At 31.8% G+C, this 25,627-nt stretch overlaps 1 protein-coding gene across 1 annotated transcript in view; it reads right to left on the bottom strand.

The window, feature by feature from the left end:
• The window catches only part of LOC140446579 (beta-1,4-mannosyltransferase egh-like), a 40,577-nt gene extending 15,315 nt beyond the window's left edge, over window positions 1–25,262 (bottom strand). The window contains exons 1-2 of the mRNA XM_072539144.1: window positions 24,707–25,262; window positions 13,212–13,488 (exon numbers count right to left, since the gene is read on the bottom strand). Coding sequence (XP_072395245.1) covers window positions 13,212–13,488; window positions 24,707–25,021 — 592 coding nt within the window. The 5' untranslated portion in view covers window positions 25,022–25,262. The remainder of the gene's footprint in view (window positions 1–13,211; window positions 13,489–24,706) is intronic.
• Window positions 25,263–25,627: the final 365 nt, after the last annotated feature.

Below are 25,627 nucleotides of genomic sequence, written 5' to 3'. Positions count from 1 at the left end.
TTATGAAAACTGAGACCAGCCTAAATAAAAAACGAACAAATAACAATGCATTCTATTTTCTAAAAAATAATCATAAAATTCGAGTATGTAAGATATTTTTTGTATCTACTTTGGGAGTAACAAGCCGTTGCATTAGAAGTGTAATAAGTGGAAGAATAGAAGGCAGTTTCGAAGAAAAAAGAGGAAGATATGGAAAGCAAAAAAATAAGTCTGGCGCCAAAATTGATATTCGTGCCCATATTGAATCAATTCCGAAGATCGAAAGTCACTATACAAGAGCACATTCTGAAAAACAGTATATTGAAGGAGGAAAAACGATTACAGATTTATACCGAGACTATAAGAATTTGTGCCTAGCCGAGAACAAACAATTTGCCAGTCTAAGTACATACAGGGATGTATTTAATTATGAATACAACTTGGCATTCTTTGTTCCTAAGAAGGACCAATGCCAAAAGTGCGTTGCTTTTGAAAATGCGGATGAAGAAGAAAAGAAAGCGATGGAAATTGACTAGTTATCACACCAACACGAAAAAAAATTAAGCAGGGCAGAGAAGCAAGCGGACAAGGATAAAATATCTGAATCTTATAAGGTTGCTTGTTTTGACTTAGAAGCTACATTACCAATTCCAAAAGGTGATGTGTCCACGTTTTATTATAAGTCCAAACTTTCTATGTACAATTTTACAGTTTGCGACCTGGCGAGTAAAGGGCAGGGCTCGGTTTATTGTTTTATGTGGCATGAGGGACAGGGAAAACGTGGACCTAATGAAATAGGGTCATGTCTCTTAAAATATCTGCAACGAAAATCCGAAGAATACGAGGGAAATAATTTGGAAATTGTATTTTATTCAGACAATTGTTCGGGACAGCAGAAAAACAAATTTGTACTAGCAGCTTACTTTTATGCATTAGCCAATTACAGTAAAATAAAATCAATTACTCATAAGTACCTGGTTTCTGGACATACTCAAAATGAGGGAGACAATGTCCACTCCCTCATAGAAAAAAATATAAAAAGGAGTCTTAGATCAGGGCCAATTTCAACACCAGATCAGTACGTAACATTAGTGCAAACGGCAAGGAAAACCGGAGAACCCTTTAAAGTAGTGGAAATGAGTTACGATGACTTTTTTGATATAAAAAATTTAACTTTGCAAACCTCCTTTAATTTTACTAAAGACTCTTTAAATGATACTGTGAAGTTTAGTGAAGCATGCGTGTTTAAAGTTGAAAGAGATAATTTGGATCAATTTTACTATAAGACATTATTCGGTCAGTCTGAATATAGAGCTGTTAGTATTAAACCAAGAAAAAATGTGCGAACAAACAACACTGCCTCTCTGAATTTTAGAAACATAAAATTAGAATGTGCTTACAAAGCGCCTCTAGAGATACCCAAAAGAAAATATGAAGACCTAATCGAATTATTGCGGACCAATGCTATTAAAAAGTGCCATGCACATTTTTACAACAGTCTCAAACCCTGTAAAGAATAATAATAGAATTAAATCCCAATAAAAGCATTTTTTATTTATTTTTATATTCTTCGTCTTCAATTTGTTACTTATTTTAATAACTATTTTAAAGAAAATATAAATAGCAATAATGGCACATTTTCAATAATTTAAATTTTTTTCTTAAAAATAAAAACAAAAAAAATAATTTTTTATCATTTTATATGTAATTTTTTATAAATAACAAGATATGAGAAAAATATTTACAACTGACATAAAAATATTCACGAAAATCTCAATTTACTATTTTTAAATTACAAAACTTTAATTTCCCACAAAGTCTAATTTATTAGATGTGCCATTATTGCATCCAGTGAGCGAAATATTGAAAACCACGTTTCGTTATCAACAAATACAGACACAAATAACAAACAATTACATCTGTACATGTACAATCGTTACTGACAAAGAGTTACGCCACTGAGTGTAAGCCAGAATAAGATTTAAAGCGTAAGTGGGCAAGTCGACTTTTAAGTAAACCAAATCCGGTTTGTGACTTTGTTCTTCGGATTTGGCGTCCACTGTACAACCATTGATAATAAAAGAAAAACCATTAGCATTTTTACTTGAAAAAAAAAACAGAACACCAGCTTGTATACCAAGAGGCTCAAGCAAGCGTACAAAGAAATGTAGAATTAAAAACAAATTGTGAACAGAACAATATAAGTACATTGATACATGCACTCTACCATGAGGTAGAGGTAGTAGAATATCTAAACGGCTATGACTTATGCATGCACAAAGTACAAATTTACTCTTCAACCGTCTTACACTAACCGTTTTAAAAATTGCGTTGTTTGATTTAAGGAAACCAAAATGAATGCACGTGGCAGTGCAATGAACGTGGTCAGTTACTACGTCTTGCATCCTTAACACTAACGGTCTGTTCAAACTTTTTGGCTAAATCCACAATGTATTGCGAATTAATCAACAAAGAAATCGAAGAAAACACTGCAGCGAGTTCTGTCTGATTAGCCTTATATGGTCATACAGTAAAAATCCTATTAAAAGCTAACCAAATCTATAACATAACCAAATCTATTAAAAGTGCGATGATTATCGGAGATGATCAGTTTTGATACAGAGCCGGCATGGGAATGAGAGAAGCCCTATTCAGTTTACTAGTTTTGGTCCAAAAATGCTACGACCAACAGAGGGATATATTTATATGTATCATAGACAAGCATTTGATAGAGTACGATATGATCTACTATCAGAAGTTGTTGTTGAAGATTAAAGAAAGTATACCCAAATGGTCACCGTAAGGAAATATATTGAGATCAAGTTGGAAAAAAAATCATAAATTTATTTTAATACTAGAGTAGAGTGGTGAGCCAGCAATTAAATAATATTGAAGTAGTATAGAGAGATTACCATTAATTATTACACAGGTCAACAAAAAAAAATTATAAAACTTTGCTTACAAATTTATGTGAATCTTATGTATTTTTTGGCGCTAAAATAATTTGAAATTCCGAAAATTCCGAAAAATACCGAAATACATTAAAATCATAGAAAGAGGTTTAAATCTTTGTATGTAGGTATATTTAAAAAACCCTTAGAAGGGCTACATCAAAATAAACACAAACGTTTTCGGAATAATAATTCCATCATCAGGTTAAAAAGCAGGTTAACATGCCTGAGCCACCAAAATATTAGGGTACAACCCTTTACAAAAATTGAAGTTGCCAAAAAATGTACATGTTGTTAAAATTAAATGATGTTTAATATTTTATTAGATTTAACTTCAGGCAAAATATAACCGTGCTTTTCGTGAGTACCAGCGTCCGGAGGGTAGACCTCTTCAAACGGACTGTAACTGTTACCAGCTGAAGTCCGTTTGAAGAGGTCTACCCTCCGGACGCTGGTACTCACGTGAGGCACGGTTATTATGTTGCTTAAAGTTGAATCTAATAAAATATTAAACATCATTTAATTTTAACAATATGCACATTTTTTGGTAACAATTTTTGGTTCAATTTTTGTAAAGGGTTGTACCCTAATATTTTGGTGGCTCAGGCATGTTAACCTGCTTTTTAACCTGATGATGGAATTATTATTCCGAAAACGTTTGTGTTTATTGTGATGTAACCTTTCTAAGGTTTTTTTTTTAAATATACCTACATACAAAGATTTAAACCTCTTTTTGTGATACATGGTATACAGCCAGCTGCAGGAATTTATCTTCCTTGTGGATTTTTTAAAATCATAGATTATTAAAATAATACCTTTTATTTAATTCTTATCTTATAATAGTATAGGTCTGTACAATCATTTCAGAAGTTAATGCTTTTGTATTTATTTTCTCTTTTTTCTGTCAAAACTTCTCAAGCAGCTTTTTCTCCTATGCAAGGCACTCTGTTGTTTCCGATGAAGTGACGAACAATAATCATGTTAGTGTTCCAAAGTCTCTGGTATCGTTTCTCTATAGCCTTGATATCCTGGTGGAACCGTTCGCCTTGTTCTTCAGTGAGATCACCCAGATTTTTAGGAAAGAAGTCAAGCTGGTTATGCAAAAAGTGGATTTTGACGCTGATTAGACATCCCAAACCTTTAAACTTATCTAACAAAAATTAGCTACTATACACTTGTAGGTAGGGTCTTTCACATTACCTAAAAACTTGTTACAACTTTTTTGAATGCAATCCAAGCATATTTTTCCTTACTAGTCATTTTGGTATCAAAGGTGGAGTCGAACATCATTTTACGAATATCTGCTCCAACAAAACAACTTTCAATTTGGCTTCTGATAAATGGGGAACTTTTATATTCAAGTACTTAAAACACTCTCCATTTTTAGGCAGGGCTTTTTTAGATCTACCAAAGTTATGTACAAAATGTTCTTCTCGCTAGGTGTTAAAACATTTCTTATGGGCCATTGTTTTGTGGACATCACTTTCTCTACTCATTCATTCACAAATAAAACATGGAAACTTTGTAAATTCCTTTTGCTGACGAATTAACATACAAGCAACTTATAAATCTCCACAGATCATCCAATTGCGAGCTGAATAGCTGATTTTCTGTAAAATTGTGTCAAGATATTCATATAGACTGAATGAGCAATAGTAATTGAGGGAAGTGTTCCCATTGTGTAAGAGTACAGCTTTTAAACTTGTTCTTGAAGAGTCTATAAATAGCCTCCAATCTTCTTTATTATACTCAACACCAAACTCATTTATTAGACCACCAATATCATCATGACAGTAGACCAAATTCCCTTTCTGCCTAAAAAACTGAGCAACCTGTTGATTCCTGTACCTGTACTTGTAAATAGATGCACCAGAAAACAAATTCTTTTCTTTTAATCTTGAGCCAAGCAATTTTGATTTTTCCTTTGTTAAAACCAAATCTATTAAGTCATATAACTTAGTAAATTTTCTAAAGGACATTGAAATTCATTACCACTTCCTCGACCATTTTTATTAAATTCTGATTCACTAGTATCTAAAATGTCATCAATACGTAGAGCATAACATACATTGTAAGAATCCCAACCTTGTCTTGGTCACCCATTTTGATATCAAGATATGCAAAATTAACCTTTTTTTACAAAGTAAGTAATGTTTCCCTGATGTTTTTTAATAAAAAAGTCACCACATATATGTAACAAAATGTATTTGGACAGTTTTTATAACCGCGTCTTCTTTCTGCTTAGAGTGCCGTCTCCCTGCGGAGGTTCGCAATCATAATGGCTACTTTTGTTTTTGAACTTGCTGCTTTAAACAAATCAATCGATCTGCATTGATACAAATCACGTAGATTCTTCAACCATGAGTTCGGCCAATAGATCTTCTTCCTTGAATCTTTCCCTGTATTATGAGTCTCAAAATTTCATATTTTGGTCCCCTCATCACGTGGCCTAGGTATTCCAGTTTTCTGGTTTGTATAGTGTTGATTAGTTCTGTTTCTTTACCAACCCTCTCCAGTACTTCTTTATTGGTAATTGTATCAGTCCATGATATTTTTTTAACTCTGCGGTACAAGTACTGATATTTTTCTACTTGTTCTATCACTTTACCATTGATTGTCAATAGGTGATGTATATTTTGTGTTCTTTTTGTAATTAGCATGTACTTCATTTTTTTAGCGTTTATAGTAATTCCCATCTCAGCACTATTCATACGTATTCTTTTGGATAAGATCTTCTATAATCGTTGCTATGATCACAGTGTCGTCTGCATATCGTAACTTGTTAATTAATTTTTCGTTAAAGGTAACTCCCGCTTTGATATTATTGAGCGTGTTTTGGAGTTAAACAAAAGTGGCGAGAAAACACATCCCTGTCTAGCTCCTCTACAGATCTTCATTTCTTCTGAGTGTTGTCCATCAATTTGAACTATGGCACTTTGGTTCCAATATAATGTTTGCACTATATTTATGATTTTATTGTCAATGCGTCTGTTCATAAGCATTGATATTAGTTTTTCATATCTTACCTAGTTATTCTCTTCCACTAGTTTTAACAGTTCTACTGGTATTTCATCTAATCCAGCTGCTTTATTGTCTTTCGAGTTTTTGATAGCATATTTGATTTCATTTATCGTGATCTTCTGTCTCTCTAGAGAATTTAATTCTATTTTCTGCATTTCACCTCTTGGAAAAGTTCTCTAACGTACTCCTCTTCTTCTTCTACGGCACTACAGCCCAAAATGAGCCTTGGCCTCCTTTATTTTTTGCCTCCACCCTGGTCTGTCTGTGGCTGCTCTTCTCCATACACGGACTCCTAAAAGTGCTTGTGCGTCGCTGCTTACTGTGTCTTCCCAGCGCTTTCTTGGCTTTCCAACTGGTCTCTTTCCCTGCATTCTGGCGTTCAGTGCTCGTTTTGGTAGCCTATCCTCTCCCATTCGTATCACATGTCCGGCCCATTGCAATCTTTGTATTCTAATGAAGTCTGACAGGGGTGTTTCCCAACGTACTCCTCCCATGGGCTTAATTTCTCTGGTAAATCTATTAGTAGTACTCCTTTTTTGTCTTTTATGTGTCCTTGCTGTCTATTTCAACCCATTTCAGTCACTTCTTTTATTTTTTTTTGTGCATATTTCTTATAGCATATTTTGTTTCTATTTTTCTATCTCTTTACATTGTTTAATCAAATAGATTTCCTTAGCTGTTTTGATTTTTTCCTTAATTATTCGTTGTATTTCTTTATACTTCTGTAAATATTTTCCTTTATATTTCCTTCTTTCTTCCATCTGTAATAATATTTCTTCTGTTATCCACTGTTGTTGAGCCTCTGACCTATGTTGTATCAAACTTTCTTGAGCTGGTTTCAGTAATGTGTTTTTTATGTTATACTACTTTTTATTTACATCCATAATTTGTTTGTTGTCAATTAGTATTTTTTGCATGTTAACATTTACATTATTTTTTAATTCGTTTTTTATTTCTTCGTTTTTTAGCATTCTTACATTAATTTTTGGTTGTTTTCTGAGTTCAATTCTTTTTAATTTTATTTTAACGTCAGCAACTAACGGATTGTGGTCTGAGTTAACATCTGCTCCAGGATAAGTATTAACTGAGGTTATAGAGTGACTACCATTATAGAGTAATAACCGCGACTAGCCATGTTTAACCCTTTGCGGCGCATTAGTTTCGCCACGAAACCACCAATTTCATCACACCAATGTGCTCAACTGACCCACTGGATCCACTACGTGACCATAGTAGCAGTGCCATCTATATTTCAATAGATAAACTTAGAAATTAAAATGTTTTAGTTTCATGTATAGTTAGTATTTTTTTGGTATAATGGCGGTAGTGCCACAACACGTAAATCATATGTTTAGAGTTCTTACCATTTTGATTGTTTTTTGCTAGTTATTAGCAAATATATAGAAAGTTATTTATCATATTGACATAGACCTGTACTCACTCTTTAGAATATAATATGTAACCAAAAATGTGTTTTTGTATCATTTTTGGTCACACCAAAGCTACGGTTTCAGAGTGAAACCAGTGGACAACTTCTTCTTCTTCGTGTGCCACTCCTATCGGAGATTGGAAATCATCAAGGCTATCCTGACCTTGTTTACAGCTGACCTGAAGAGTTCATTAGTGGTACACCCAAACCACTCGGTAGATAAACCTGCTAAAAATACTAAGAAAACATCTAAAGTGGCAGAAAAGAAAAATATATCAAAACATCCAGGCCTTATTTGGAATAAACAATTTATTCCAAATACTACTATTCTTTTCAATATAGAACATAGACCATCTGTTGAGAGTACAACAGAATATCCTCAAGAAATTTTTTTGCTCTTGATGAATGAAAATATACTGCAACATTTAGTGTTTCAAACTAATTTGTATGCGACACAAGAAGGTAAACCGTTCAAGCCAACATTTAAACATGAAATTTTACAATCTTTAGCTGTAAATATTCTTATGGGTATCTAGTCATCACCTAGCTACAGAGAGAACTAGTCTTCACAGGATATTTTGAAATATAACTATATTTCGAAGATAATGAGCAGAAACAGGTTTAGTTGGTTACTTGGGCATATACATTTGAATCATAATTCCCTTAAGCCTATTAGAGGAACCTCTAATAACGATAAACTTTATAAAATACGTCCGATTTTAGAAGAGCTACTGGAATCTTTTCAGCAGTACTACAAGCCAGGAGAGCATCAGTCTATCGATGAAAGTATGATTTGTTTCAAGGGCCGTTCCTCTTTGAAGCAGTATATGCCCAAAAAACCTATAAAAAGAGGGTACAAACTTTGGGTACGTGCTGATGCTGTGACTGGTTAAGTTTTCGAGTTTCAAATATACACTGGCAAAGTAGACAACGTAAAGGTGGAAACTGGTTTAGGTGAACGTGTTGTGAAAGATCTCACAAAAACTCTTGTTGGCAAGGGAAACAAGGTTTATTTTGACAACTATTTTTCGTCGATATCTCTTTTGAAATATTTATTGGAGAACAATATTTACGCATGTGGTACACTAAGAGCTGATCGTGCAAATTTGTTACAAGATATTGTACACGAAAAACAGAGGGACTGAGGAGGAACAGATTGGCGGCAGAAAGCAGACAGAAGAATGTTTCCAAAGAAACTGTGGCTGCACCAACAGTTGTAAAAGACTACAACAAATATATGGGTGAGGTGAATAAGACGGATATGCTGAAGAGTCTATACGAAATAAATAGAAAAAGTAAGAAATGGTGGCATCGCATTTTTTTTCCATTTACTTGATTTAGCAGTAACTACTGCGTTTATCATATTTAAATGTAGAAGTCCAGGACGTGCATTATCATTGAAAGAATTCCGATTAGCCGTTGTTACAGGTCTTATTGGTACTAATACAGATACCCCAAAAAGAGGACCAAAACATGCAGTAAATAGTTTTAAAAAATATGTACCTATTGAAGTTAGATACGATAGAGTGGCTCATTTGCCTCTTCATGGAACATTAAGAAGATGTGGTTTATGTAGTACTACCGCAAAGGTTCATCGGACTCGTTGGTTTTGTCAAACATGCGATATTGGTCTTTGTTTATCTGACAATAAAAATTGTTTCCAAAAATTCCATACCCTTGAATAAGTGACTTTTGTGTCCCAGTGGTTTCACGGTGAAACCATACTTTTTTTGTAATATTTGTTACGATTAAATTTAATTTTTCAGAAAAAGTGTTGATTTAATTATTTAAGTTTCCGAAATTTCTTTTATTTTGGAAAAAATGAGAAAAAAGAACAATGTGGGTCGCAAAGGGTTAAAGCCGTATGAGTCAAACACTGAAAAGTGAGGTTATGTTTATTAGAATAAAGGAACTATACAGCTGTTAATGAAGGCAAATAAGAACAAAAAGTATTGTACAATTTATCAACAGTGCTACCAACCAAGTAACATTAGATTTCTATGCTCGTGAAACAAAATAAAATGTAATTATGCAATTTTAAATATTAAATTGTAAAAGAATGGTGGGTGATACAGCACTTTTAGTATGATTTTCGGACTTAGCATACTACGGACACTTTCGGACAACACACTAAAATACATTAGATAGAGGTAATTTTATAAAAAAAGTTTTTTCACCTTTGGCCTGGTTATTGTATAGTTAGTAATTAGTAGAGATAGAGAAGTATGATAATTATGATTAACTAGAAAATGAATTGTAGATTATGTAGTGTAAGCTAATTAACTATAACATAAATTAAGTAGAGGAAATTTAAGGCAGCATTGGAGGAAATATAATATATAATGTTATCATTTTAACTTAAGGCGAGCAGATAAGTATAATAGTATGAATTAAGTTATTTAAATAAAAAAATAATATCATTGAAGCTTTGAATTATTAATAGCATTGAACAAAATAATGAGTAGTAATTATAATTGCAAATTTTTTAGTAAATATATATCGTTATTACAAAATATTTTTATTATGGTTTTATGTAAATGTTCTCGTAACGAGAACATTTACGTAAAACTTACTCACTAAAAATTGTACAATGGGAATTTACTCTATAAAATATTGCGGTTACCATAACTCCTTAATAAAAATCAAACAAAAATGTCATTTATTTAGATATGCTAAAAAAATTTAAATTTTTATTCTTATAGTTGTAAGTATTGAAATATTCACTTTGTTTACATATAATAATTAATTATTCTAATAAATTTACAGTTTTCTCCAGAAGAAGTCACAAAGTCGTGACGAAATATTGAGACAGAACAAATAGAGTTGTATTTCCTACAGACCGATTGCTGATACTATAAATCAATATATATATATATATATATATATATATATATATATATATATATATATATATATATATATATATATATATATATATATATATATATATATATATATATATATGTTTTGGATGGGTTGGAGTCAATAAAAGGGCTATTGGTTAACTATTTATTATCTCGAGCTTTCAATTGTGTTTACAATTATTATCAAGAGCTGCTAAAAAAGACAGAATATCTTACAAAGTTGAACTAGAAAGAAAAAAAATTTTGTTAACTCACCAAATAAAATTAGTTTGGTAAATAAAAATTGCTGCTAATACATCTCAAAATTAATTAATATAAAAATGTCCTAATCTGATAAATGCTTCTCTGAAAATTTTAATATAATTTTGAAAACATTTTCTTAACACCTAATATATATATATATATATATATATATATATATATATATATATATATATATATATATATATATATATTTATAAAAAAAACTATGATTACAAACTTGACTTCAAAATTACTGTAGAAATATAAAAAAATCCTACTTGGTAAGTTTTTTGTATTATTTAGTTTTTTTTTGTGTGTCATATATGGCACACTATGCATTAAAACAAGATTTAATAAAAATAATTTATATAATAGTTTCCAAGAATACAAACAAAACAAATAAATAATTTTTGTTTAAAAAATCCTAACAAAAAAAAGATTCAATAAGTAAAACTAATAAAAAAATGACGTTTATTAATTTCTAATTATAATAATTATTCAGTGTGAAAGTTGTAAAAACAATTTCTATCTTTGTTTAAGCAAAGAAAAACATTACACTTCTCGCATTTTATGAAGCTTTTTAAACCACAGGGATATTTGCATCTTTGCCTTTCACTACACCATAATGGAAGATGACCATATCCATGTGTTCGTACATCTTGCATTGGAATATCGGTTGCTTGTTTTGTCGGCCTTCTTTTCTTGTTTTGTAAATTTTCCATAACTCCACACGGACGACCCCTTTTTGTAGTAAAACCAGCTTTATTAACTTTGTGTTAAACACTCTGCTATTGCCATTGTGAAATATGCCAGAGCTAAATTATTATGCTCATTGTCACTTCTTCTTCAAAGAATTCATACACTCACAGTCATCAAATCAATAATATGGACAAATACACGCATGTACCATTTTTTGTATCTGAGTTTGATCCCAACATTGAATCCAGAAGATCTACTCCCCCTATATATTTTTTATAGATCGTTACAGCTTTTGGACATGGATCCAATATATGTAATTATTATTTAAATGGCAATAAGCCACAATTAAAGGTTAAAGCACGTTTATTGACGTTTCAATTTCGAATTCGGGAATTGCTCTCAACATACAAATATTAGTAAATTAAACAAATTTTGTTTTTGTTACTTGGTGAAAAATTCTTCTAATTTAATTTTATCTGACTCATTTATATTGACAATTCAGACATACATTATACATTTTAAAGTAGACGACTTTAAAATGATATTGCCAATATTGTTGAGTTGCGTTCCTGGGACGACTTTACTTGCAAGATAGTTCATTCGATTACATGAAATCAATTTTAACTTGAGAATATCCGTCAGAAAAAATCATAGCATGTAATTCGTCTTTAAAAAGACAAACACATGCCATGATGACAGTAAAAATCTCCGTTAGTGATTCCATAGTAAATTAGGAGGAAAAAATCAGGAAAAAAAAACCTCATAATACTATTGTTACGATAATAAATATCATGGCCTATGAAACTGTCACCTAAGCGTTAACCTTCGCCACCTAAGTGTTGCTCCGTTAAGCAACCGCGACCTAAGCGTTAACCTCCGATGGCGCGTCACGAAATGCTACGTACTCTCTACGCTACTTTATATCTTATTACTATTAATAATGAATAAGATAATAATATCTTATTCATTATTATCTATTATATCATCTTCATAGTCTGACTCTGGGGCAAATATAATAGGGGAAATATCATCATCTGATAGCCCTTCGTCCACTATTGTCTGCTATGTCCACTACCACAAGAGTTTCACCATAAAACTTTTTTGGATCCATTATCTAAAATAAAACAAATAACAATAATTCCTAGTTCAGGGCGCATATTGTGCCATATATGAAAGAGAGTTTTACAGGACAGTGCATATTTTAGAATATATGGCACAAGCATATTTTTGATCAAAAAATACCAAAATATAAAGAAATACGTAAAAATACTTACACAAAAACGTTCTTGAAGGTCTGTCCTTGATGTCGCTATTTTGTTTGTACAAAAATATTCAGTAGAAACTTCGGTAATTGAATATCAAATTGCACAATTCTTATGAACAGCTGTCAGACCGCGGCCATTTGCAAATTTTCATTAAAGTTCACTTTGCTGCATTGAAATGAGTTTTATTAAAAATAAAATACATAAAATAATATTCGATCTCTAACGGTTGGGTATAAAACTAAGTATTGTGCCATATATGACCCACTATGCGGTAAGGGGCTAAGTTACATTCTCATAATTTTACAGGAGGAGTATTTAAACATGTAATTAATAATTGTAGCGGAAACTATTGTCGATATTTAAAAATAGTATTATATATAGTTTGCTGTAGTATTCTGAAATTATAATAAGGGTATAAAGATAAAAAAGAATGCACTTAGGATACATATATTACTTCTAAATTATACAACTCCTTATATTTACAATATACGTATACTAAGTTCTCATAAATGTGTTATCTATGTAAAAAACTCGTCAATATTTTCTTATTAGTTTTATTAAGTTATACGTTTCATACAAGTATAAGAGAGTTTTTTAAAAGAAAAATTACCAACTAACACTTCAAAGGTCAAAAGTTGGAAGGAAAGCGACAGGTTGTTAATTGTACCTACATGTGTAGTAACTAAATTCCGAATGTACTCGCACTTAAGTCACTGTACATGTACGTACTTATGAAATATATTCTTTATTAAATACATACCTATAATTGAGCTTTTAGTGAGCACTGTTTCCTCATCTAAATGAACGATCCAATCGTCATTCTGTAGGACATTAACTTTATCCTCTAAGGCATATTGCAAAGCTCTTGCCTTATAAAGAACGCCAGTTAAGGTTTGATATTTATTTGGAACAATAATTTCTCTTATTTTGTTTTTTTCGAGAATACCAATAAAATTATCTGTAACGACTTCAAAACTAAAGTTCACCAAACCAAGTGCTTCACATTTTTTAAAATTTCGTTTAACATTATATTTTACCTACAAATTTGAAATAATATAAATGAGTGTTCCATTTAATAGAAAATAAAAAATTATATATATATATATATATATATATATATATATATATATATATATATATATATATATATATATATATATATATATATATATATATATATATATAGTAATAATGACGGATAACAACAATGATTTACAGAACGTAATACAACTCCTTAATGAACGCTGTCATGAGAACGGACTGAAGATAAATTTAAAGAAAACTAAATTCATGATCATGACTAAATCTGCACATGCAAATATCAAATTGACTATTGAAGATACTGCAATTGAAAGTGTTAATAACTATAAATATTTAGGAACATGGATAACATCAGATGTAGACCAAACCAAAGAAATTAAGACAGGCATTGAAATAGCACGTGTCTCATTCACATTCAAACTTAAAAAGTTTCTTTGTTGTCGGGATATAAGGTTAGAACTATGCCTGAAAATGCTTCGATGTTACGTATTCTCTACTCTTCTTTATGGCTTGGAAGCGTGGACACTAAAACAAGTCCATCTGAATAAGTTGGCCGCCTTTGAATTTTGGTGTTACAGAAGAATCCTACTAATATCATGGATTCAAAAAATGTCAAACGTGGAAGTAGCTAGAATGATAGGAAATGAGGTGGAAATAATATAAACTATCAAAAGACGAAAACTTGAGTACTTAGGACATGTGATGAGAGGGCAAAAATACGCATTATTACAACTTATTAGGCAAGATAAAATCCGAGGAAAGCGAAATGTGGAAAGACGAAGAATTTCCTGGCTTAAAAACTTAAGGGAATGGTTTGAATGCAATAGTGCAGAAGTCCGCATAGCCATGATGATTTCCAACCTTCAATAGAAGATGGAACTTAAAGAAGAATATATATATATATATATATATATATATATATATATATATATATATATAGAAAAGAAATTTAATCTTTGCAGATTAGTTAAATAGTAAACTCTTAAATATTGGGGAAATCTGCAAGAAAGACTCTAATGTGTATCAATTGTTTCGCCGAACGTTTTCGCCAAAGAGAATTAATTTGGCTTCTTCAGGGTTGAAAGAGAATAAATTATAATTAGCTACCATATATTATCTATTAAAACATTATTGATCTTACCGTAACTTAGAATTGTAGAGTTAGAATATTAAAAAACTTAGCTAGTAACATAGTGGTGTTTTTTTGTTACTATGTGCAAAAAAAGTTTTTTGTAAGGTTTGAAATGTATGGTAGCTTTGAACTTGGCACGTAAAGGCTTACCCAAGGTTAATCGAAAAACCCAATGTAACTACATTTAAAAGGAGGTAATTCTTTGAATTTACGGCAATAACTAAATTTTTTATTTTTAGATAGTTTAAAAGTGAGGTTCTGTTTTAGCCAGAACGCAAGCACTGACAACTTCATTGTTCTTATGAATCTTTATGTCGTTAAGGTTCATTGGTAAAAAACGAATGAATTTAAATTCCAGTATAGGGAAATATTATTTGATTTACTTTATTTAATTATATTATATTGTTCATGTATTATTGCATCTTATTGAGATGTATCTAAGAAAAGCAAGGGAATGTTATATATTTTTTTGTGTTAATGAAAATTAATTATAAAGGTATGTTAGTTGTTAATGGATATATCAGTCAAGTTAGTTATCTGTGATATAGTATTGTTCTTGGTATCTGATTTAAGTAACAAGTGGTATATATCGCTTAGATTCTTGATGTCACTCTTAACATTAATGGAGAAATCGTTAAGGAAAATATAAGACATTTCAATGAACTCTCTTTTAGATTTATTGTTCTCACGGTGGAGAATTGTGGTGTTAGTATAGTCCATAAGATGACCAGTGGAATGGACATGTTTGGCTAATGCACAGCGGTCAGGGTGAAGTCGAGAATCACTTTTGTGTAGTGTAATACGTGATTTCAAAAATTGAGATATTTGACCGATGTAGGAATTGTTGCAAGAGAGACATGGAATGTTGTAGACAATATTACTAAGCATATCTATGGGAGTCTTATCTTTTGTCTTAGAATAAAGATTATTAATTGTTAGGGCTGATCTACAGGCCACATTAAGTTTAATGTTATTATTATTATTGCCAAAGCTATTTTCAACACTTTTCAGAATCCTTGTTAACCCCGGAGTGATATCTCTGAAATATGGTAGTGAAAAATATTTGTTTATAGGAGTATTCGAGACTGGGTTCCCACTTAAGACATCAGGATCAACATTGTTAGTCGCGAAGGAAGGTGTAATATCTTCGTCATGGATAGTATCAATACTATCTAATAAAGTATACTAGTAATAAAGTATTTCCCTATACTGGGATTTAAATTCATTCGTTTTTTACCAATGAACCTTAACGACATAAAGATTCATAAGAACAATGAAGTTGTCAGCGCTTGCGTTCTGGCTAAAACAGAACCTCACTTTTAAACTATCTAAAAATCAAAAATTTAGTTATTGCCGACAATTCAAAGAATTACCTCCTTTTAAATGTAGTTACATTGGGTTTTTCGATTAACCTTGGGTAAGCCTTTACGTGTCAAGTTCAAAGCTACCATACATTTTAAACCTTACAAAAAACTTTTTTTGCACATAGTAACAAAAAAACACCACTATGTTACTAGCTAAGTTTTTTAATATTCTAACTCTACAATTCTAAGTTACGGTAAGATCAATAATGTTTTAATAGATAATATATGGTAGCTAATTATAATTTATTCTCTTTCAGCCCTGAAGAAGCCAAATTAATTCTCTTTGGCGAAAATGTTCGGCGAAACAATTGATACACATTAGAGTCTTTCTTGCAGATTTCCCCAATATTTAAGAGTTTACTATATATAATATATATATATATATATATATATATATATATATTTAAATTGTTAGTGCATAAAGTGCATTCTCGTGATCTTACTAGTTTTTTACACAATAAAATAAACCTTAATGTTTTTTACTTAAGTTTTTATAATAACTTTTTTATATACATGTATGATTATCACATATTCTTTTGCTGTGCTAATTTTGTTAATTTGCAAACTATACCTAGTTCCAATTAATTGTTTTATACAACTTTAACTCTAAATGTCCAGTTTCGTAAGCTTTTTTATATTTTTAACATCATTGACTGCTACATGTCTTTGTAAGATGAACTGATGATGCTTTCTGAGCAGAAAGCGAAACGTCTTCAATAAATAGATGAAGTAACCACCTTCTTTGTCTTTTATTTCTCCACTTTGACCGAAAAACCCACCACTCTTCGAGTGTACCTTAGTTTATATATATATATATATATATATATATATATATATATATATATATATATATATATATACATGTATATATACATAAACATATGTCACGGTTAACGTCCGAAGTCCAGATAATATCGAGATTCACCAGTCTAGTTCGTAAATATCTGAAATAAACGATCTTCAGCCTTCAATCGGACAAGAAATTTAAGTATTCAATATGTCCAAAACTGGTTTTACGAGAATTTTGATAAAATTATTTTCACAAAAAGGGATGACAACAGTGCTTATTTATCTCGTAAAAAATATTATTTAATTTATTATCAAGTGAAAGAAGCAAAACCAAAAGCTAAAAAAACAGCGTTGTCATATCGACGTTTGGCCAAATACGAAGCAAGCAGGTAAGGAGAAATTTTTATATTACGTAAAAAAAATTATTTAATATTCTGTATGAAGCACATTTAAGTATTGGTCATGAAGGAAGAACAAGAATGTTAATTTTCTTAAATGATAAATACAAAAATATAACACAAGAAGTAGTAACACATTTTTTTTTAATTTTGCATAGCTTGTCAGCAAAAACTCAGTTAAAAAAAAAGAGACCTTGTTGAAAAACTAATGATAACTAAAATTATAATATTTTCTGAAATGGATAGTCTGTGTCAAGTTGATTTGATCGACGTGCAATCCAAAGCTGATGGACCATTTCGTTTCATCTTTGTATATCAGGATCACCTTAAGGGATTGTAATGCGCAATATATAGCTTCTCCTCTCAAAATGTCAACCTCACCTGCCCGTGTAATGATCTCGATTCTGATTATCCGGTGCATCCTGCTTTACAATAAACGAGGCTCTGGCGTCCGAGTGATTGCCGGTATAATTAATCCCCCAGTTACTGACCAACGGCTTCGGGTGGACAAGCTGGTAAGTGGTAGGGCACTCTTTTGTCTCGGAATTGAGAAATTGATTCCGAAGGTGGAAGAACTATAAAACTATAAATTAGTCAACGGCATAAGGATGCAGAAAGCAAATGAGAACTACTGCATTAAAGGCATTTTGGCACTCCTAGTTTTAACTATCATGACTGTAAATAATTTAAGTCAAAACATTAATGATTATTGATCTCGGAACCCAAGATCCGGCAAGAGAGGACCATCTCAAGACTGCAGTGCCTCTCAGGTCGTTAATATGCGAAATCCTTGCAAAATAGCCATATGGAACGTCAGAAGCATGTTTGAGTCAGGTAAAATATATAATGCCATAAAAGAAATGAAAAGAATGCAAATCAGCATCCTAGGAATAAGTGAAATGCGATGGCCGGGATCAGGAGTATGTGACGTAGATGGATATCAGGTGTACCATGCCGGAAATACCGATAATAATCACTATAATGGAGTTGCAATCGTAGTAGCAAAACACTTAGCTCAATCAGTATTAACTTATATCCCCATATCTGACAGAGTAATGATAGTGAAATTTAATTCAAAGCCGTTCATTACCAATGTAATTCAGGTCTATGCCCCATCATCCAGTGATGAAGATAAATTAGAAGCATTTTACAAAGATCTTACTGATGCTCTAGATCTTGTCAAAGCAGCAGAAAATACCATAGTCCTCGGAGATTTTAACGCTAAAGTCGGCAAAGGACGCTGTTTGAACAGTGTGGGGGATTATGGATTGAGAAACAGAAACGAACGTGGAGATCGACTTGTCCAGTTCTGTCAAGAACACGATTTCATTATATCAAATACTCACTTAAAACTACCACCGAGAAAACTCTACACCTGGAAGTCAAATACAGAATCAGTGGACAAAATTATTAGGAACCAAATCGACTTCATTCTAATAAAAAATCGATTTAGAAACTGCATCAAATCAGTTAAAACTTATCCAGGTGCTGACATTGGGTCTGATAACAATTCCATAGTAGCTCTAACCCAATTTAAATTAAAAAAGGTGATCAAAAAGAAGTCTCGCAAAAATATTGATACAGCCCAATTGCAAGACTAAAAAGTTAAGGAATCAGTTCAAAGACAACTGAACAAAAATTTAATTTGGGAATATATTGGTGAAAATGTCGATGAGGGCTTAAATAAAATCGTAACAACAGTAAAAGAAATCTGTGTGAGAAATTTACAACGCAGGTCAAAGATAAAAAAAGCAGGCTTGAATGACAGATGACATATTGGATTTGATGGAACAACGACGACTAGCGAAAAACAACGAAGCACTTTATAACAGCATACAAAAAGAAATTCGACGTAAAATACGAGAAGCAAAGAGTCAAGATCTAGCCAAACAGTGTCATGACATTGAAGAACTTGAAAACAGATACGACACGTTTAACATGTATAAAAAAGTGAAAGAAGCGGCTGGTATCTTCAATAAGAAACAAACTGCATTGCTACAGGATGAACATGGTAAAGTAATATTTGAAGTAGAGGACAAACTTAAAGAATGGGAAAATTACGTCAGGAACCTATTCGAAGAAGATAGGAGTAGTTCACCTACCGATATTACTACCTGCGACGGATGCCTAATAACACGCTCTGAGGTTATAAAAGCCATACAATCATCAAAAGATAGCAGAGCGACTGGTTCTGACGAAATTCCAACTGAAATATACAAGCTTATAAATGATAGCACTGTTTTAGAGGCTATAACTTCGTTTTTCAATACCATTTATACCAGCGAACAACTACCTAATGGTTGGTCTAATTCACTGTTTATAGCTCTACCTAAGAAGAAAACAGCAAAAACCTGTGCTGATTATAGACCCATCAGTTTATTAAACCACTTATTAAAATTTTTTCTGGAGGTCGTGAATACATAGAATACCTGGATGACACACAGTTTGGTTTCCGTAACGGGTTTGGAACGAGAGAGGCACTGTTTGGAATGAACGTACTTACTCAAAGATGTCGAGATATATCTGTAGACATCTACTGTTGTTTTATTGACTTCCAAAAGGCATTTGATCGTGTTATGCACTCTATATTGATCGAAGCTCTAAAAGACATTGGCTTGGATGGCAGAGATGTTCGAATAATTGTAAATTTATATTGGAATCAAACAACATCAGATTTAGTAGATGGTGTGGAATCACAGGCTTTTAATATTAAAAAAGGGAGTACGGCAGGGATGCCTCTTGTCACCCCTGCTATTCAACGTTTACTCCGAAAGAATTTTCAAAAAAGCACTTTCTGAACAACAAGAAGGAATACTTGTGAACGGTAAAGTCATCAATAATTTGCGATATGCGGACGATACAGTACTCCTAGCTTCTAGTCAAGAAGATCTGCAAACACTACTTGATAGTGTCGTTGAGAGTTGTAGGGAGGCAGGTCTGGATCTGAACATACGGAAAACCAAAATACTCTATAATATAAAACCGTCTATATATATATGTGAATAATACCAAACTTGAGCAAGTTGATAAAATCGTTTACCTAGGACAGCATATAAATTGTAACGTAGAAAGTCACGGCGAAATTAGATCTAGGATAGAGCACTCTAGAGCGGCTTTTAGAAGGATGTCCAAGGTGTTATGTAACAGAGACCTAAAATTGGCATTGAGGATCCGCCTACTTCGCTGCTACGTGTTCTCGGTCTTACTTTATGGTGTTAAGTCCTGAACTGTGATTGAAATTGATCTAAATCGCCTTGAGGATTTCGAAATAAGGTGCTATAAAAGAATTTTAAAAGTTTCCTGGGTGGAGAAGATTCGAAACTCCACAATACTAGAACGTCTCAGCAAGACTACTGAGATCATAAAAAGCATCAAGCAGAGAAAGCTGGAGTATTTCGGACATGTAATGAGAGGTTCCAAATATAGGTTGCTAGAAAATATCATGCAAGGAAAATAGCAGGCAAACGCAGTCCAGGACGAAGACGAACCTCATGGTTAAAGAACTTGCGAGATTGGTATACTGTTGATACAAGCATGTTATTTAGGGTGGCAGTGGATAAAATTAAGATAGGTATGATGGTAACCAACGTTCTGAAAGGACATGGTACATGAAGAAGAAGATCACCTTACAAAATTCGTGCAATTAAGATCTTTAACTTCAAAGAAGGTAGATGAAGTAGCTACACATTTGGTAGAAATTTTCTGTATTTTGGAGCACCTTGAATACTCCAATCGGATAATGGCCGTGAGTTCGATAACATAGTAATAAATTAACTGAAAAATATGTGGCCGTATTTAATATAGTCAGTCGCAAGGAAGCGTCAAAAGGGCTAATCGTGACATTCAGGATATGTTAATAACGTGGATGTCAACAAATAATACATCTTAATGGTCTGAAGAGCTTAAATTTATTAAATTATTGAAAAACAGGGCTTTTGATGAATAGATGAATACAATAGATGAAGTAAATAGTGCAGAAGGTGGCAATAATAATAGCAAAGCTGCTGGAACAAATTTATCGGACTCTCATAACAATGATAACAGAACTACTAGAGGTATATTGTAAAGCTATGGGTAGTAAATAATTATTGTTATTAAGTATTCGTTTTTTTATTATTTACGGGTACAACTTTTATAACCAGTTCAAACATTCCAAATAAAAATGACAAATTTTAGATCTTCTGTAAACATTATTTCTCCAGTTATTACAGAAGTTGCAGACAAATATGAAGTACCAAACGAAAACAACTTTACTAAAATATCTATAAATATTATTCCTCCAGTTACGACAGAAATCGATGAAACAAACGAAGTTCAAAACGAAAACAACAATTTAAAACAGTCTAATTTTTTGTGGTGTTTTTGAGTTTGAATGTTCGAACGGTTGCGTATGTGTGGTGCAATATGTTTGTTCATACAGACTGTATTACGGACTAAGTTTTTACGGACTGCAAAAATTAGTGATACTGATTACCTGTCTTCGATGTAGATATAAGATGAGCTGATGCAAGAAATGACAGTTGAAGATAACATGTATTACAAAATAGGGACAGGAAAGGGCACATTATCACAGTTATTTGCAAGAAATCAGTTCAGTGTATGTCCAGCTTCCCTCATTGCTACCGAAAAAATTTTAGTTGTTGAAAAATCTCTTCGTGAGATTGCAGCGACTTTATCTCTATGTGATGGTCAAGGATACAAAAGATGCTCGTGCAAAACCAACTGTGCTTCAAAAAAAGTGCTACTGTAAGGCAGCTAATATTTTATTCAACTCTAAGTGTCACGGAAATTTTTCAGGTTTGAATAAATAGCAGGTATTTTTTTTACAATTGGTAACGTTGTATTATTTTTTAACACATATTTCAATTTCGTACGACATTTATATTACATTTTGGTTAAAGTCAAGATAAACCGGTTAATGTCGAGATTAACCATTTTCGAAGTTTAACCGTAACATATACTCCCTGCTCAATTTATTAGACTCACCATAAAAAATTCAGTTTTTTTGAGTTCAATCGCACTGAAAGTATGTCACTTGGACAGTAAGGTGTTAAATGGGTTGCATAAATATTTAGTACATACTTACGTAGAAAATGGTATAAATTTTTCTTAGAATCGTCAAACATTTACAGATGACAGTAAAATGTGTTCAAAGTGTGGAGTAACTAATTGTTTTACATTTTGAGTTTTTTAATTAAAACATAAACTTGTGCTCAGTTTATTTAAAATTTGCACCATGGTTTGTTTTTTAACCAGGAGGAGTAAACTAAAAAGACAGATTCACACCCAAGAGTCAAGAAGGAGACCGAAAAGTCACCAAATACACCTTCTTTTTTGGTTGATTTATTAGACATTGCGGTAATCCAGTAATCAGTATTGGACAACCTCACACTTCGATTCTAACCTAACTTTGTTTTAAACAATGTTTATGTTTGAATCATTTTTTCCAATTTACTTCCAATACATTTTTTTTGTTTTTCTAATTACAATAAAAAATGTTGGATTGTTATGAAGAAGTTGAAGAATTTTTTATCACACTGTAGAAGAAAATCGTCCGGAACCTATACGAAAGTGATATATTCGTGATAAAATTAGATCTAAAATCCAATGGAATTTTACAATATTTATTATTGATCGTACTGTTCCAGGCTGCTTATATTCCTTAATTATTCTGTAAATAATTGAATTTGCAACACCTAAAATTAGCACATTACTTTAGTAAGTCTTGATTTGAACAATAACTATTCTGTGAAACTAACTTTTGCTACCTTGGCTGTTACTTTCATTTCAGGATTATCAATTTTTATTTGTTTGTACATGTTTGTAATGCATTGTTTTTCATTTGATGATAAATGTCCCAAATCTACTCGGCATTCTTTAGGTGGAGAAGGATAATTACCACTAGTACTTGGCATTGAATCCATATTGTTATAACACTAAGTAACACTAGTACGTCGCTAAATAATTCTGAAAAGACCTGTTTTTATATAAATGCAAACAAAAAATCTAAAAATTAAAGGAATAACGCAGAAAATACAAAAAAATTGTCGATATAAAATTTGAATTTCATATGTCATTAGTCTCAAAATGTCAATTTAGTGAAGTAAACTTGCCTGCAACTGGACCAATTATAAACAAGCATTACGGTGCGGCAAATTCAAATTAATCCTTCTGGTTTAAAAACAAACCATAGTAAGTATTGACATTATTACATAATAGTGTTATTTTTGAGTTTGGTTAATTCTTAATTATAAAACAAGACGATTAATCTTGGATTGGAATTTTTAGATAGGTGAATCTAAAGATCTTTGTGTTGAGAAAATCTTGTCCATTACTATTACTTTTACTAATACAATTTAACATCCCACCTCAGCAATGATAGGGTCGGTGATTAGTGGCAAAGGTATGGGACGTTTGTATGTCGCAGAAGGAACCATGAGACAAGACCAATATAAACGGGTTTTGCAGACAAGATTGGTTCCACGAGTGAACGAATGATTTGGTAACAGCCATAAGATATGTATGCAGCATGGAGCACCTTGCCATAGGGCTAGAAGTATTAAAAGTTTTTTGTTAGAACCATGGCTCGGCAACTCACCAGACATGAACCCCATTGGAAATGTCTGGGAGTGCCTAAAAAGAGAGTTACCTAAGAAAATAATTACCAGCAAGGTTTAGTTGACAGAAAGAATTATTTTCCGTTGGAATCACACCGAAAATTTAATGCCTACCAGAGTGGCTGTACTGCTTAAAGCCAATGGTGGCTTAACAAAATATTAATGTTATAGTAAAATATTGTAATAATTTACGTTGTTGTTGTTCAATAAATATGCAAAATGGTTACTACTATCGTTTGTGTTATGTTTCGTACTTATGACTAACATAGTTATAATTCTAATTGATTATAAAACACAGAAGACTAGAATAAAACACAAAAAAGTTAGAATTTACTAAGTGAGTGTAATAAATTCAGCAGGGACATAATATGAAGTAACAAGAAGTCGGGAGACCTTTCGATAGTGAAATAGGTGAACCAAAAATTCAAAGCCTCTTTGTATGTAACAGGAACATGTAACATTGACATGTAACTAAACTGTACAGTTACACTAAAACAGACGTGGACTGGATTAAATTCAATTCGTGCTGCCAAATTTGGCTGCATGTAGACTGTTTAAAATATGAATCCATGTGATATATATATATATAGTAAAAAGCAGAAGAAGTAAGTTCACAATTTAACTCCAAGGGGTGAATTCAATATAAATAAGTATTGTTTTTTTTTTCAAACATTTATGTTGTCTTAAAGAAACTATGACAATGTTAAGTTGTTGCCAATATGTTTTGTAAAAGAATTGTATTTTTATTTCGTTTAAATAAACAATTTCTTCTCTTCTACATAGCTTGCCTTTTTTGTTCACCACATCACCCTGATTTACCTTATACTGAATTTAAAAAATTTAAAATGTGTTAAATTAAATTCAATGCTATAAGTTAGAGGATGGATTCATGTTTGTAATTCATTTTAACTTACCAGATCGGGATAACTTCCTCTTGTAACAACACGAAAACACAAAAACGGTGCTAATAGTGGAGGTCCATTTAACGTTTCCTTGTCTGGAAATTGATTAAAATACAACAGACCCATTGCATTAAGTAACATTTGAGGGACACTTAACAGAGATATACAACTTAATATGTACAGAACTATCGATTGGACATAACCATACTTTTTCCATGGATCGATGTTGGTAATTGGTAGCTCCGTAATAATAAAATAGAACGCAAAAAGTACAAAAAAGGCACAGCAATGAAGGCTGGGTTTAATTTTTGACGTTAATGTTGTCATAGTTTACACTTTTAAACACTGTTGAACACTAAATTTTATTAAATAACGTTGATGTACTATGTACTTTTTTGACAATGCTTATTAAAAGTTAGTAGTAAAGCATCTAGTTATTTTTTATCTACCTTTAGTACCTTTGTGAAACACTATCTTATTTTTTTTTTCGCTATGTTCCTTACGAGTCTTACTCATTGCGTATTGCAAAAGTTTTAGCATTTCAGTGAGTTTCATGAAGATAAAAATATTTTGGCATTCAATTTATTTTAGAATTATCGTATAGGTACATTTGAAGGTAAAATTAGTTCAGTTTAAACAGACATATTCATAAAACCAAATTTTGTGGATAAGGTTATCCTAGAAATATATATTTTTATCTCAGGGACGGCTCCTATCGAATATCCTTCTTAACAAAGTCAAAGTTTTTCCTAAAAAACTATTGTAAGTTTGTAATTATTTCTTTTAATGGAATTTATATTTAGGTATTCTTATTTTTTCTTAAATTTAAGAACGTCCAAAATAATAAAATTAATTCTTCTCTCCTCGTAGATAGCCCAGGGAACTAAATTTTTTTCGTGACACTGAACCTGCCAGGCAAAGAACAGTTGTTTT

Source organism: Diabrotica undecimpunctata, chromosome 7 (assembly GCF_040954645.1).
Source record: "Diabrotica undecimpunctata isolate CICGRU chromosome 7, icDiaUnde3, whole genome shotgun sequence".
Taxonomy (NCBI): Eukaryota; Metazoa; Arthropoda; class Insecta; order Coleoptera; family Chrysomelidae; genus Diabrotica; species Diabrotica undecimpunctata.
Note: the sequence above shows the minus strand (reverse complement) of the source record. Positions and strands in the feature narration are given on the sequence as shown.